Below are 12060 nucleotides of genomic sequence, written 5' to 3'. Positions count from 1 at the left end.
GACAGACAACCTGAAGAAAAATTCATCTAGTCACATTTTTCTGCACTGACACCTCTAACACGTGTTTGTGTTCTGAGGCTTATTTTTAATTCAGTTATTTAGAATCAGAAAGCATTCCCTCATGGTTGCAGTGACAGAAAAGACCATTGTGTTGCCAGGCTGGTGTCTGGAATGTCAGAAGTTGAGCTGAGGGTCGGTGAATGCACTTACTCATTTCATACATACAAGAAGTTTGTCTCTTTGTGACTCTGGCTCTTATGTAGCACATGAGTCTAAAGTCGGGGTCTACAGACTATGCCCCAGTTGTCTGAAACTAGCATAGGAATTCTGTGCAAATACCAAAAGTCAGGATGAGGAAGTGAGCTGCTAAAATGAGGCAGGAAATACAAGCTGGAGAAACATCAGATGAAGGCTGGCAGGTGAAGAGGAATACATTTTGCAGAAATGAGTAAGATTCTTAGTACTAAAGTAAATTTTGATTAGGCAAGTTTTTAACTGACAGTTTCAGAATCACTTGAACTTTGCTTTCTAATTAATGACTCCCTTTAACTCATGAATGGGAGCTAAAGTCCACCATTAATTCCTAGCCTGTTGTGGATTTGCTGCTGAAATCGCTGTTACCTCTCACAGCTCTCCCTGCCCCTCTGCGTCACTGGTATAAGGTTCACCTCTCAGGAAATAGAACCTTCTTAAGGAGATAAGTTTGCTTTTGGAGATTAGCCTCTTGACCACTTCCTGACCAAGGTTGAAACCTACCACATGGTCTGGAGTAGGGCCAGTGGCTGGCTGAGTGCTGGGTGAGGGACAGGGAAGGGTGGGAAGTGGGAGTGAGAAGAGGGGATGGGCAGTGAGGGCTTCTGGGTGGAGAGCAGGAGGCCATGGGGGCTCCAGGTGGGAGGCTGTGTGGGGCTGGAAGGCAGCATTCAGAGCAAGGTGAGTGAGAGCAGAGGGCCGACCAGTCTGAAGATGGGCCCTGGTGCCTGTCCTCCATACCCTCGCTTCATCCTCTCTCCACTTCTCTACTCAGACAGAGCAGCAGAGGGTGGGGCTGCCCCTCTCTCACACCCCTTCCTCCCTGCCTCTGTGGTCAGTGCTCCACACTGACAGAGTGGGGGTTGGGGCTTGGCAGTGAGCAGAGTGAGGCCCCAGCTGGCCTGGAGACTCTGGGGTCAGGTCAGCAGAAGCATTTCCACCAACGGTCCTCCTACAGCCAGCCTGAGACTTGGAGGGACATTTATGGCCAGGTTGGACTCAGGAGGTTTTGAGGCCAAGCCAGAAGGGAGGCCCCTCTCCAGAGTTAGGAAGTGGACAAGGACTTGCTGGTCAGACTCAAGGAGCCAGTGGCAGGCCCAAGCCAGAGGGACAAGGCATGAGGAGAAAGGGTGGGTTGAGGTAAAAAAAAGTCCCAGGACTGATTTTTTAAGCTGCTCTTTTTCTGAGGTGGTCGTGGGCCACTCCATGGATTCAAAATGTTTAAGGGGATGTTTTAGGGTGGTGTGTCAGATACACAGTCCTTAGATGTCACCTTCTCTAGTAGGGATACCTTACTATCCTGTGGATACAGAGAGTAGTTTAAGTATCAGACTCTTTTCAGATTCAAATTCTGGGTTCACATTCAGTTATGTGAACTTCACCCAGGTTTTCTCATCTTTAACGTGGGATTGGAGGTATAATAATAGCACCGTTACCTGGCATGACTGCGAAGATGAAGATGACATGTGTAAAGTGGCCAGTGTACTGTCTGGTGCACAGAGGCACTCGGAGATGCCAGCTGTCCTGTCGAGGACATTCCTTACTGACTCTGGATTCCTCACTGTGACTCAGAGGGGCTCTGTGAGAGCTTATGCCCTTCCTCTCCCACCAGGAATAGGAGGAAAGTTGGGCCTCAGGTTATTTTTCCATGTTGGGCACAAACTCTAGAATGTGACTCAGAGCTCCCCATGCCATGAAGACAGTTCACTTTTAATGTGTTCATTCTTTGCTGAGTGGAAGAGTAAGATTCTCAGAAATAGGTCTGTTCAAGAGCTGTGTGACAGTTAAAGGCATTAATCCTGCTGGGCTAAGAGGTCCTTCTCTCTCATCAGTGTCTACTCCCCGAGGAAGGGAGGGACCAAGTGAGAAACAGTCTGAGCGATTGTCTCTGCCGGCGCCCTTCACTCTCCTTACCCGCTCAGCAGTTCTCTCTATGCAAAATCAGGCAATTCTGCTTTGCATTGCTTTATGGTTTTTTAGCCTGATATTTTTCCTTAAGATATGTTGACACGTGTAATTTAACCCAGTCGTATAGAAGCAATCAAACTAAATTCTGGGGAGGAATTAAAACTGCGGAGCCTAACAGGTGAAGGCTCTGCCCTGGAGACCAGAGTGACTGGAGTAATTGTGTGCATCCTTCCCTGGCTGGCATTTCCTTCATTAGATGAAATTTCTGCATTTTACTCCGAATTCTATCCATTTCAGGAAAGTTTGGAACATTAAACTTTCAGTGAGGAATATAAAACACTTTGTGTAGATTTTTGATGAAATAATACTGGAAAAATACATAGCCTGAAAACTTCATACATATCTCAGCGTATGAAGTAAATTATTTCTTTAGAAAATGCACTTGAATTCACACACATTCAACTCTTGTTTCATAGTATCTTTCGTGGCTACCGAGCGAGGCAGGTGAGGCATGTTGTGAGTGGAAAGCAGTGTGGGCGCTGCCTCCTGGCAGAGACACAGCAGAATTGCAGTCTCAGCTCCTGTGAAGGGCACACAGACATCTTCATGGCTGTCACTATGAACCCACAGCTGTGAGGTCACAGTTGCATGAACTCTCCTCCCAGGGCTGCGTGTGGCCCACGGAAAGTCCTCAGCGTGGCACTCGAGGAGCAGCTCGCTCCGTGGTCCTGCGGCCTCCCCTCCTGAGGTCTCTCCCACCCAGACACTTGCTGCTCTGACTCTCAGTCTCCTGGACGTGCCATGTGCTGTCATGCTGCCAGCCCTCCGCCTGTGGCCGTGCTGCCTAGAACGTCCTTTTCCTGCCCCTGCCTGCTGCCCCGCAGAGGTCGCTGTCCTCCCAAGGCCCAGCTGGTTTCTGCCTCAAACTTCACTGTGCACTTAAAACCAGAGGAACCAGATGCTTTTCTGTGAAATGTCTCTGATATTTAGTCATTTTGACATGTTGGAACAAGCACTGGTATAAAGTTGGGTTGAATTCTGAGTTCAAATCTCTGACTGACTTTTTATTAATCAGATGACGTTGGTCATAACACTTAGCCCCTTGTCATCTCAGTGTCCTTGCTGGGAAAACAGGCTTTTCTTTCGAAGATCATTAAGCAAATTAAATGAGAGCACATGGGTGAACTATCTTATGTCAGTGACTGTCATGGGACACACCCCATAAATAACTGTTTCTTCCCTTTCTCTGTAACCTTGGAAGCTCTGATTATTTGCTTGTCCCTCCACTTAGATTCTGATCATCTCCAAAGCAAACTCAGTCTTCCTCATTCTTGTGTGTGAATTTGTTTAACAGTTTACTGAACTAAATGGATTTCCCTAGTGATCCACAAGAACACATTTTAACTGTGTATTTTCAGTAGCACCTGTTGTCAGAAATTGCCTTGCTGCATTTATCAAGATAATCTATGAGCAATTTGTGAGTCCATGTAAGGCATAATAAAATCTCAATTTTAAAGTGGTTAATACCATCAATAAATTCACAGTGGGCCAATGGGTTGGTATGAGCTGCTTTATACTGAGGGTTGACACAGACAGAAGGTCACTTTTCAGTTCCTTCTCTTCCCATCCCTGTAAACAGGAGGCCTGAGAGCAGAGCTGTGGACCAGCTGCACAGTCTGGGCCTGGAGTCTGCTCCAGCTTCATGTCAACCACAGCCCTATGAGCTAAATTTACTTGTATATAAACAAGGGTGAGCTGGGCATGGTGGTTCATGCCTGTGATCCCAACACTCTGCGAGGCAAAGGTGGGAGGATCCTTGGAGCTCAGGAGTTCAAGACCAGCCTGAGCTAGAGCAAGACCCCGTCTCTACTAAAAATACGAAAACTAGCTGGGTGTGGTGGTGCCTATAGTCCCAGTTATTTGGGAGTCTGAGGCAAGAGGATTGCTTGAGCCCAGGAGTTTGAGGTTGCTGTGAACTATGATGCCATGGGAATCTATCCAGGGCGACAAGGGAGACTGTCTCAAAAGGGGGGGTGGGTGGTCTTTACCGTTCTGTGCATACATCTTTTTATGTACTAATACTCTGGGTCTCTCCTTAGATGAGACAGAGTATGAATACAGTGGGAGTGAGGAGGAAGAGGAGGAGAATGACTCGGGCGAGCCCAGGTATGTGAGCAGAAGTTGAGTCTAATCTTCATATTCGCAGTGGTGCTTGTGTGGAATTCACTTTCCTTTTGATTTATAGGTTCATTTTTAAGAATCTGCTAGGGTGGGCTTACTTAATTATTGCCCATGAATATCCTCATTAATGGGGGACATTTTCCCTAGGCAGACTTAAACAGAAATGTTGAAATCAGCATATTCTTTATCTTGTCCCCCAAGATGTATGATCTCTGCCTTCAGAGCCTGTTCCTTCACACACATAGCCTGGAGAAGGAGCAGCAGACAGTTGTCTGGGTGATGCAGGACTAAAGTACTTAAAGCTGTACCTTTCTGAGACATGCATGATGATTCTGGACAAGAGCTCTGCAGTTCATTCCCTCCTGCCTTTGAAGAAGGTCCAGGCAGCCGCTGTCCTGGTCATGCGCCCTCGTGTCTCACCACTGCCAACCAGGAGGACAGGGTTTCCAAGAGATCAAACCACACACTAGAGGAGAAGCCCAGACAGAAGCTCCATGCCATTCCCACTGTCACTTGCTTCCCCAGAGTCCAGTACTGCCATGCCACTGTCATCCCTGCACTCTGCATTTCACTTGCTCTGACCCTGGCCTCCTCCTGGTCTGTGTTTGTAAACAGCTGAGAGCGGCTCACACTGCAGGACCCTCAGCTGGCAACTGAGTCTCCAGAGCCACGTGCACCATGGCGCCATGCACTGAGTGCAGAGTGAGGCTGGGGAGAGAAGGTGCCCAAACGGGGGCACCAGGGCAGCTAGGTCCCCGTCCTCTGGGCATGCAAGAAGTGGACCCCAGTCCTCCCTAAGGCCAGTCCCCAGCTCACCAGGGCACAGCTTCCTGGCCAGCATATGTCTGGCTCAGCCATCCTGTTAGCAAGCACTGGGCCATGTGTGAGTTTGTTTATTTTTAGTTAACTCACACCTACTGAGCCGCTCTGAGATGACAGGGATGGGCCTGGGGTCCTCCAGTGTTCCTCTCTCCACCTGTTATAGGACTCCTCAAGGTCAAAGACTGAAGGAGACCTTTTGTTCCATCTGACATGTAACATGTCGCTGCCCCTGTTTGACTGAGTAGGGCTGATGGCTGTCAAGTTGTGAAATGGAAGCTGAACATCCCTGCAGGGCAAAGGACCAGGCTTGTTCTTTCATACAATTTGTATAGGCTTTCCAAAGCTCACCTGGAGGACTGTGTCCCCACCCGGCCACTCTCTGCAGAGCTGAGAAACCCTGTCTGTCTGGCACCTGCTAAACTGTATGCTAGGGTCACTGTGGGCATCAGACAGGCTGCACCTTCACCCTGCTATGACAGTTCACTATGTCACATGATCTGCAGTAGGCATGACAGGTCACTATGTCACATAACCTACAGTAAGCATGACAGATCACTATATCACATGACCTACAGTAAGCATGACAGGTCACTAGGTCACATGACCTGCTTTAAGTGTGATAGGTCACTATGTCACATGATATGTAAGCGTGACAGGCCGCTAGGTCATATGACCTACGGTAAGCGTGACAGGTCACTATGTCACATGACCTGCAGTAGACATGACAGGTCACTATGTCACACTGAAGGTTATGTTCTGAGTCCTGTTTTTCTAGAGGCATCTGATTAATGTTCACAAAATCCTGAAAAGTAGGAAGGGACAGTGATTATTTCATTCTGGAAAGGGTGGAACTAGGCCACACACACAGTTAGGGACCGAGTCACTAACACAGGGCAGATCCTGGACACAGACGTGACTCGGTTAACATCAGCAAAGCACCCTTGAGTCATGAGGCTGGCACCCCATGCCATCTCCTTTGCACAGAGCAAGTGGCCTGTGCAGCTGACAGGCCATCATATGGGACTTGCTTTAGAGGAAGTTTGTCACTGATCCCAGGCCCTGTCTGTGGGCATCATGAGCAGTCTTCACGTCACACTGTGGCAACTCTTCACATACCCACTGCTGTCCTGAGCCCAGCGCTGCTCCCCTGCTAGCCTAGGCAGGCCTGTCCCTACCCATGTTTCTCCTTCCTCATTCCTCAGGCCAGCTCTCCCACCACCATCCAGCTACTGGACACACTCTGTAGATCCTCCCTGCTCCCACGTCACCTCTGCCACAGGCTTCACCACCTCTTGAGGCTTCTGCCACCCAACGCTGACTGTCCTGGGTGTGTCCACCCGGGGCTGCTATAGCATCACTCATGCCCTGCAGACGGGCTCCCATATGTCAGCCAAGACAGACCTGCCATCCTCCCCAACCACAAACCTTCCCCTGCACCTGCCTGGTCCATGGGCTGTGCCCAGTCTGCTCTGTTCCTCTGACCTCCTGGGGCCCCTCACCCGGTCACTCACTCTGCTGCACCACAGGCCTCTAAAAGTGTTCTTCCTTCCACCTGGAACATTCCTCCTGCATCAACTGTGACCTCCCCAGAGGGATTCCTGACTACAGCGTCCAGAGTCCTATGCTCGCCCTAGCACCCTGCCTGTCTCTCCTGAGCTATGACCCTTTCTTGTGCCCTTCAGGACACATTCATACTGGAAATCATGCTGTTTGTAATTATTTGCCCTTCCCACAAGAAGGCAGCTCTGAGAGTTTATCTGGGAACCACTCTGTCCCTACTGGCTGCTGTGCCTGCCAGGTAGCAGGGACTCGGTAAATATGTGCTCAGTGGGATTACTTCGTATTTATTTTTAGAAGCTTCTCGAAAAATTAGAAGGGCTAGATCTGAAGGAACAAATGGAAGCACCTCTTTCTTCCTTGTGAAGTTGCTGTGCAGAGTCTAGGAGTCTGAGACTGTTGCAGCTGGGTGTGGGTGGGGTGGCCCTAGCTGGGTGGCAGGAGGGCAGAGGGCATTTCCCTCATACCGTCTGCCATGTGCATGCACGCACACACAGCCCACCACTTACAGGCAAGGAAAATCATCACTTAAGCAGAATCCTGCGTGGTACAGCAAGAGGCACCTTGACATGGACCTAACACCCTGGGCTCAGCCCATGGCTCTGTGCCAACCTCCACACAGAGAAGGTCATCCCGGTCATCACTGTCATAGCAGCAGCCTGGCCTCTACCCCCCGGGCACGGGCACCCTCCTGCTCCCAGGGGTCACCTCCATTCCTTTGCCTTTTGTACACCATGGGAGTGGGTCCTGCCCCACAGATCTCCCCACAGTCCTATCTCTCCCATGGGGATGGGGTCCTGCCCCACAGATCTCCCCACAGTCTCTCCCATGGGGATGGGGTCCTGCCCCACAGTCCTCCCCATGGTCCCATCTCTGTCCCTCCCGCAGCTCCATCCTGAACCTGCCTGGTGAGTCCACACTGCGCCGGGACTTCCTGCGGCTGCAGCTGGCCAACAAGGAGCGGTCTGAAGCACTGCGGCGGCAGCAGCTGGAACAGCAGCAGCGGGAGAATGAGGAGCACAAGCGGCAGCTGCTGGCCGAGCGCCAGAAGCGCATCGAGGAGCAGAAGGAACAGCGGCGGCGGCTGGAGGAGGTGAGGCCCATGCAGCTGTGCTGAGGTCCTGGCCAGGGGCCATCTGGGGTTGGGCTGGGGCCTGTGCACCTGCGCCAAGGTCCCAGCTGGAGGTCATCTGGGGTCAGGGTAAGGCCCATGCACCTGCACTGAGGTCCGAGCTGGAGGTGGGGGGGGGTACATCTGGGGTTGAGGTGAGGCTCATGCACCTGCACCTGCACCAAGGTCCCAGCCAGGGGGCGTCTGGGATCATGGTGAGGCTCGTGCATCTCTGCCAAGGTCCTATGGGGGGGGGAGGGCGCGCATCTGGGTCGGGGCCACCTGCTCAGGCATACAGCGCTCAACTGCAGGGGTGAGGCCTATGCAGCAGCCCTGTTGCTGTAGCAATGAGTGGTCACCGGTGAGAGGCAGGACAGGCCTGCAGCTTTCCTCACAGCCAAGCTCTCGCTCCCCCTACCTAGTTATTTCGTGGAGCCCCCTGCCCCAGACGCACTCTGCATGTACTTTGTAGGTCCAGATCCCCTGGCTAGAATGTGAGCTCCATGAGGTTGGGTGGTTTATTTCTTATCCTTTGACGTGTCTCTGATATTTGAACAGTGTCCAGCGCTTCTGGTAGTGCCTCATAAATACCTGTGGAGTGAGTGAGTGACTATGTGAGTGAGTGATCCAGTGACTGAGAGGTGAAATCCAGGCTCTGACTAGACCACAGGCAAGTGGAATGCCGAGCTCAGGGAGCAGGGATGCCTGTCCATACTGCACGGGTTTCATGAGTCCTTCTACACAGACCCCTTCAGATAAGATCTCCTGTCAGCAGCAGACACTGCTGTCACCTGTGTAGGAAGCGAAGCTGCCTGCCAGTGTCCAGCATGGTTCCTCATGGGCAGGGCTCCCACCCTGCGGTTTCATGGACTTTTGTCAGCACCTCCTTCCCAGAACCTTGACCACGTCTCTGAGGCTTCTTCCTCTGCCATATATACCAAAGCCTCTAGCCAGTTAAGAAGCATCAAGGGCATAGCTGCTGAGAGTCAGGCAGCAGATAAGAAGTTCAGTGCCTGCAGGGTAATGAGGCAGCAGATTGACAGGCCCCCACCAGCAGCTCACTCCTCAGTAAGGCTCTCACAGCCATTCACCTGCTTTGTCAGGTGCCACTGAGCATCAGGTGGGGGTGCAGACGCCAGGAGCAGACTGCTTTTTGAACACACAATCAAGGTCCAGCCTTCCCGACTTACATCAGTCAGGGCTTCGGTTCTAGTCTTCAGTAAATCCCATCATCCTCATTGTGTCCCAGGAATATTAGTTTCAGACCAGCAGCAATAATACCCAGTGTTTGCAGTTACGGAGTGACTTCCATGTACCACGTGCCTGGCAGGATGTTCTCATATCCAGGTCTCATCTGCTATCATCACCTCTCTGCATGCACCCACTGTCTCTCATGCTGCAATTATGGAGGGACTTCTGTGTGCCACGTGCCAGGCAGGATGCTCTCACATCCAGGTCTCATCTGCTGTCATCACCTCTCTGCATGTACCCACTGTTTCTCATGCAAAGTGCACATAACCCCATCTAACAGAGCAAGCTGTAGCCATTGCTTACAAATGTCCCCATTTGGGGCGGGGATGTCGTCGCCTGTGTGACAGAGTCCTCTGTTCAGTACTTGACTTGAATTGTCTCACTGAATCCTCACAGCAGTCTCCAGCCTCATGCTGAGCAGCAGGCTCTTAGGTTAATACCTTCTGAAGGTTGCACATCCTGAAAAGAAATCAGTTTTGAATCCAGGGCATCGGCCTGCAGAGCCCGAGCGCAAAGCAGCCACACGTCTTCCTTTCCACAATGAGCTGTCGTCAGCATTCCCTTCCCCAGTCTGCACCTGGCCTCTGCTTCTGTGGTCTCTCAGGGGACCTCAGCCCCTGCCCAGCAGGTGCATGTCTTCGAGTTGGTTTCTGTCCCTGATGCTCCACGTCAGAGCCTTGCTAAGGCCACCACTGCATTTTCTCCTCTGTGGCACTTACTGGAGGTTCAGCTCACAGAGGCTCATGCATACACAGACTCACATGCTGCAGGTGCTGGCTTGCACGGAAGACGTCTGTGATTATTTGCTCCGTGCACAGTGGGCACAAGCCCTGGCTTCTCACTGGTAGCAGGAATACATGTTCCACAAGGCAACAACAGGTTATAATAGCTTTATCTTTTGATTCTTTGTTTTACCCTGTAGCTCAGTAGAGAAGAACAAGAATACTAAGTAAGACACCTGTAAATTCTGAAGTCCTAAGTAATGACATTCTCTGCCCCCAGGCCCCACTGTCCTTGCCCTGCTGCTGCTGGACCCCATCCATGCCTGCTGCCTGGACTTTGGTGACCACTTGGGTTTCTATTGTCCTGAGTAGGAACTCGGATGACCTGGTTGCACAGAAAGTTCAGCTGGAGAGTGTAGTGTCTCTGTGGCTCAGTTGGGCCCTGCTAGGCGTCCTGGGAAGTACACTTCTTACCCTCTGGTAACACAGGCCTGTGGCATGCAGCCTTTGTATTTCATAACCTCAGATGTCATTTCTGCCAGAGGGTTCTGAGGAAGCCCTGCATGTCCTTTGCTATTCTGGGTGACGGTGTAGATGTGGCTAAGCTTTGAATCAGCATCTGCATATTCTTAGAAGGACTTTGTGTGTGCTCCAAAGTAGTCATTCATGAAAGCTATAACCCAGCTACAACTTAACAATAGGGGGAAGTGGGAAAGGGGGGGGGTGGGTAGAGGGAGGGGAATCAGTGGGATCACACCTGTGGTGCATATTACAGGGGTATTTGCGAAACTTGGTAAATGTAGAATGTAAATGTTTTGGCACAGTAACTGAGATAACGCCGGAAAGGCTATGTTAACCACTGTGATAAAAATGTGTCAAATGGTTTATAAAGTGAGTGTATGATGCCCCATAATCATATCATTGTATACAGTTATGATTTAATAAAAAAAAAAAAAAAGTAGTCATTGGTCAGCTTTATGAACAGGACATGGCTTCAGGCCAATTAACCATTTAGCTGGTGGGGATGAAAGTCCCAGCTTTTAGTTTGTGATGAAGCTCCAGGAGCTTGATGAACCCTAGCTAAAGTGGGTGAGTCCACTACTGGTGAGAAGTGCAAAGAGGATCTCTTGTGCTTTGAATCGGTTCAGTAAAAATTGCTGTTACTCGGCATAACCAAAGTACAAACTGTTTTATTCGGTAACACAGAGTTGGGGTCCAAGGAGGGGGCCCTTGAGGTGCCAAGACCCCTGCTCTGGCATTGGTGGTGAAGTTTGGTTCTACTCAGGGGGTTTGCAACGGTGGTAGTGACTTATGTGTTTGTTTCAGCTTGCTGAGAGCTTCTGTGCCTTCCATCATGGTGGGGGAGGGTGTACCTTTAAGTCACAGGAGCAATCAGACTGACCCTGGGACCACCGGGCACTTCCCGGGAGTAAGTTCTAATTCTTTAAAGAATTGTGTTAAGATTTTTAAGCCACTGAGGTCTCATTTAGTACCTATTGAGACCATCATAACATTGTCCGTTTATAAAAACGACCTGTTCTAGCTATATACACACACACACTGCTTTGGTTTCATCACTTGACACTTGCTTTTAAAGAAACACCACCTGTATCTTATTGGCCAGTGGAAGTGGAGGATTAATGTGTAAAATAAGAGCCTGGCACTCGAAAAATGTAAATTCCCTATAATGATGGGGCTTTCAAGGATGTGGGCTCAATTGTGATTTTAAAAGTGTGAAGTGGAATGAAAACCTGTCCCCCATGCCTGCAGGCGCTTGGCCAACACACAGGCAGTAAGCGTCCTGGCTGCAGGGCACTAGACAGGGTCTCCCTTCACACAACTGGATCGTGTGGGAAACAGGCATCTAGCGAGTATCAGTCACATAACTCTCCATCATCATTGCCATGGCTGCCATGGTGATAGTGGGGTACTTGAGGGAGCCACTGTGGGGAGAGCCTCACCTGGCCAGGGCCGGTCAGCCAGGGTCCAGCTGAGGGAACACACGGGGTGCCAGTGGGGGAGCCGCAGCAGCATCTGTAGGCCAAGTTATTACTAGGGAATTTTATTCTAAGAGCAAGAAGCTACCAATGTGTTTTCACCAAAGGATACAACATAGCCTCGGAAAGGACACAGCGCTCCCTTGGCTACTGCAAGGGCAGGACTGGGAGGCAGCAGAAGTGGACAGGAGGCAGGTCTGTCTCGAGGAAACTGTGTGGGGGACAGTGGGGACTGAGAAGAATGGACATGTTCGAGAGA

At 50.6% G+C, this 12060-nt stretch overlaps 1 protein-coding gene across 8 annotated transcripts in view; it reads left to right on the top strand.

Moving 5' to 3' along the window:
• Positions 1-12060, top strand: part of TNIK (TRAF2 and NCK interacting kinase) — a 395211-nt gene that overhangs the window by 298122 nt on the left and 85029 nt on the right. For all 8 annotated transcript variants that reach the window (XM_053599576.1, XM_053599575.1, XM_053599573.1 and 5 more), the window contains exons 11-12: positions 4260-4326; positions 7609-7813. In XM_053599576.1, coding sequence (XP_053455551.1) covers positions 4260-4326; positions 7609-7813 — 272 coding nt within the window. The remainder of the gene's footprint in view (positions 1-4259; positions 4327-7608; positions 7814-12060) is intronic.

This window comes from Nycticebus coucang, chromosome 8, assembly GCF_027406575.1.
Source record: "Nycticebus coucang isolate mNycCou1 chromosome 8, mNycCou1.pri, whole genome shotgun sequence".
Lineage (NCBI taxonomy): Eukaryota > Metazoa > Chordata > Mammalia > Primates > Lorisidae > Nycticebus > Nycticebus coucang.
Note: the sequence above shows the minus strand (reverse complement) of the source record. Positions and strands in the feature narration are given on the sequence as shown.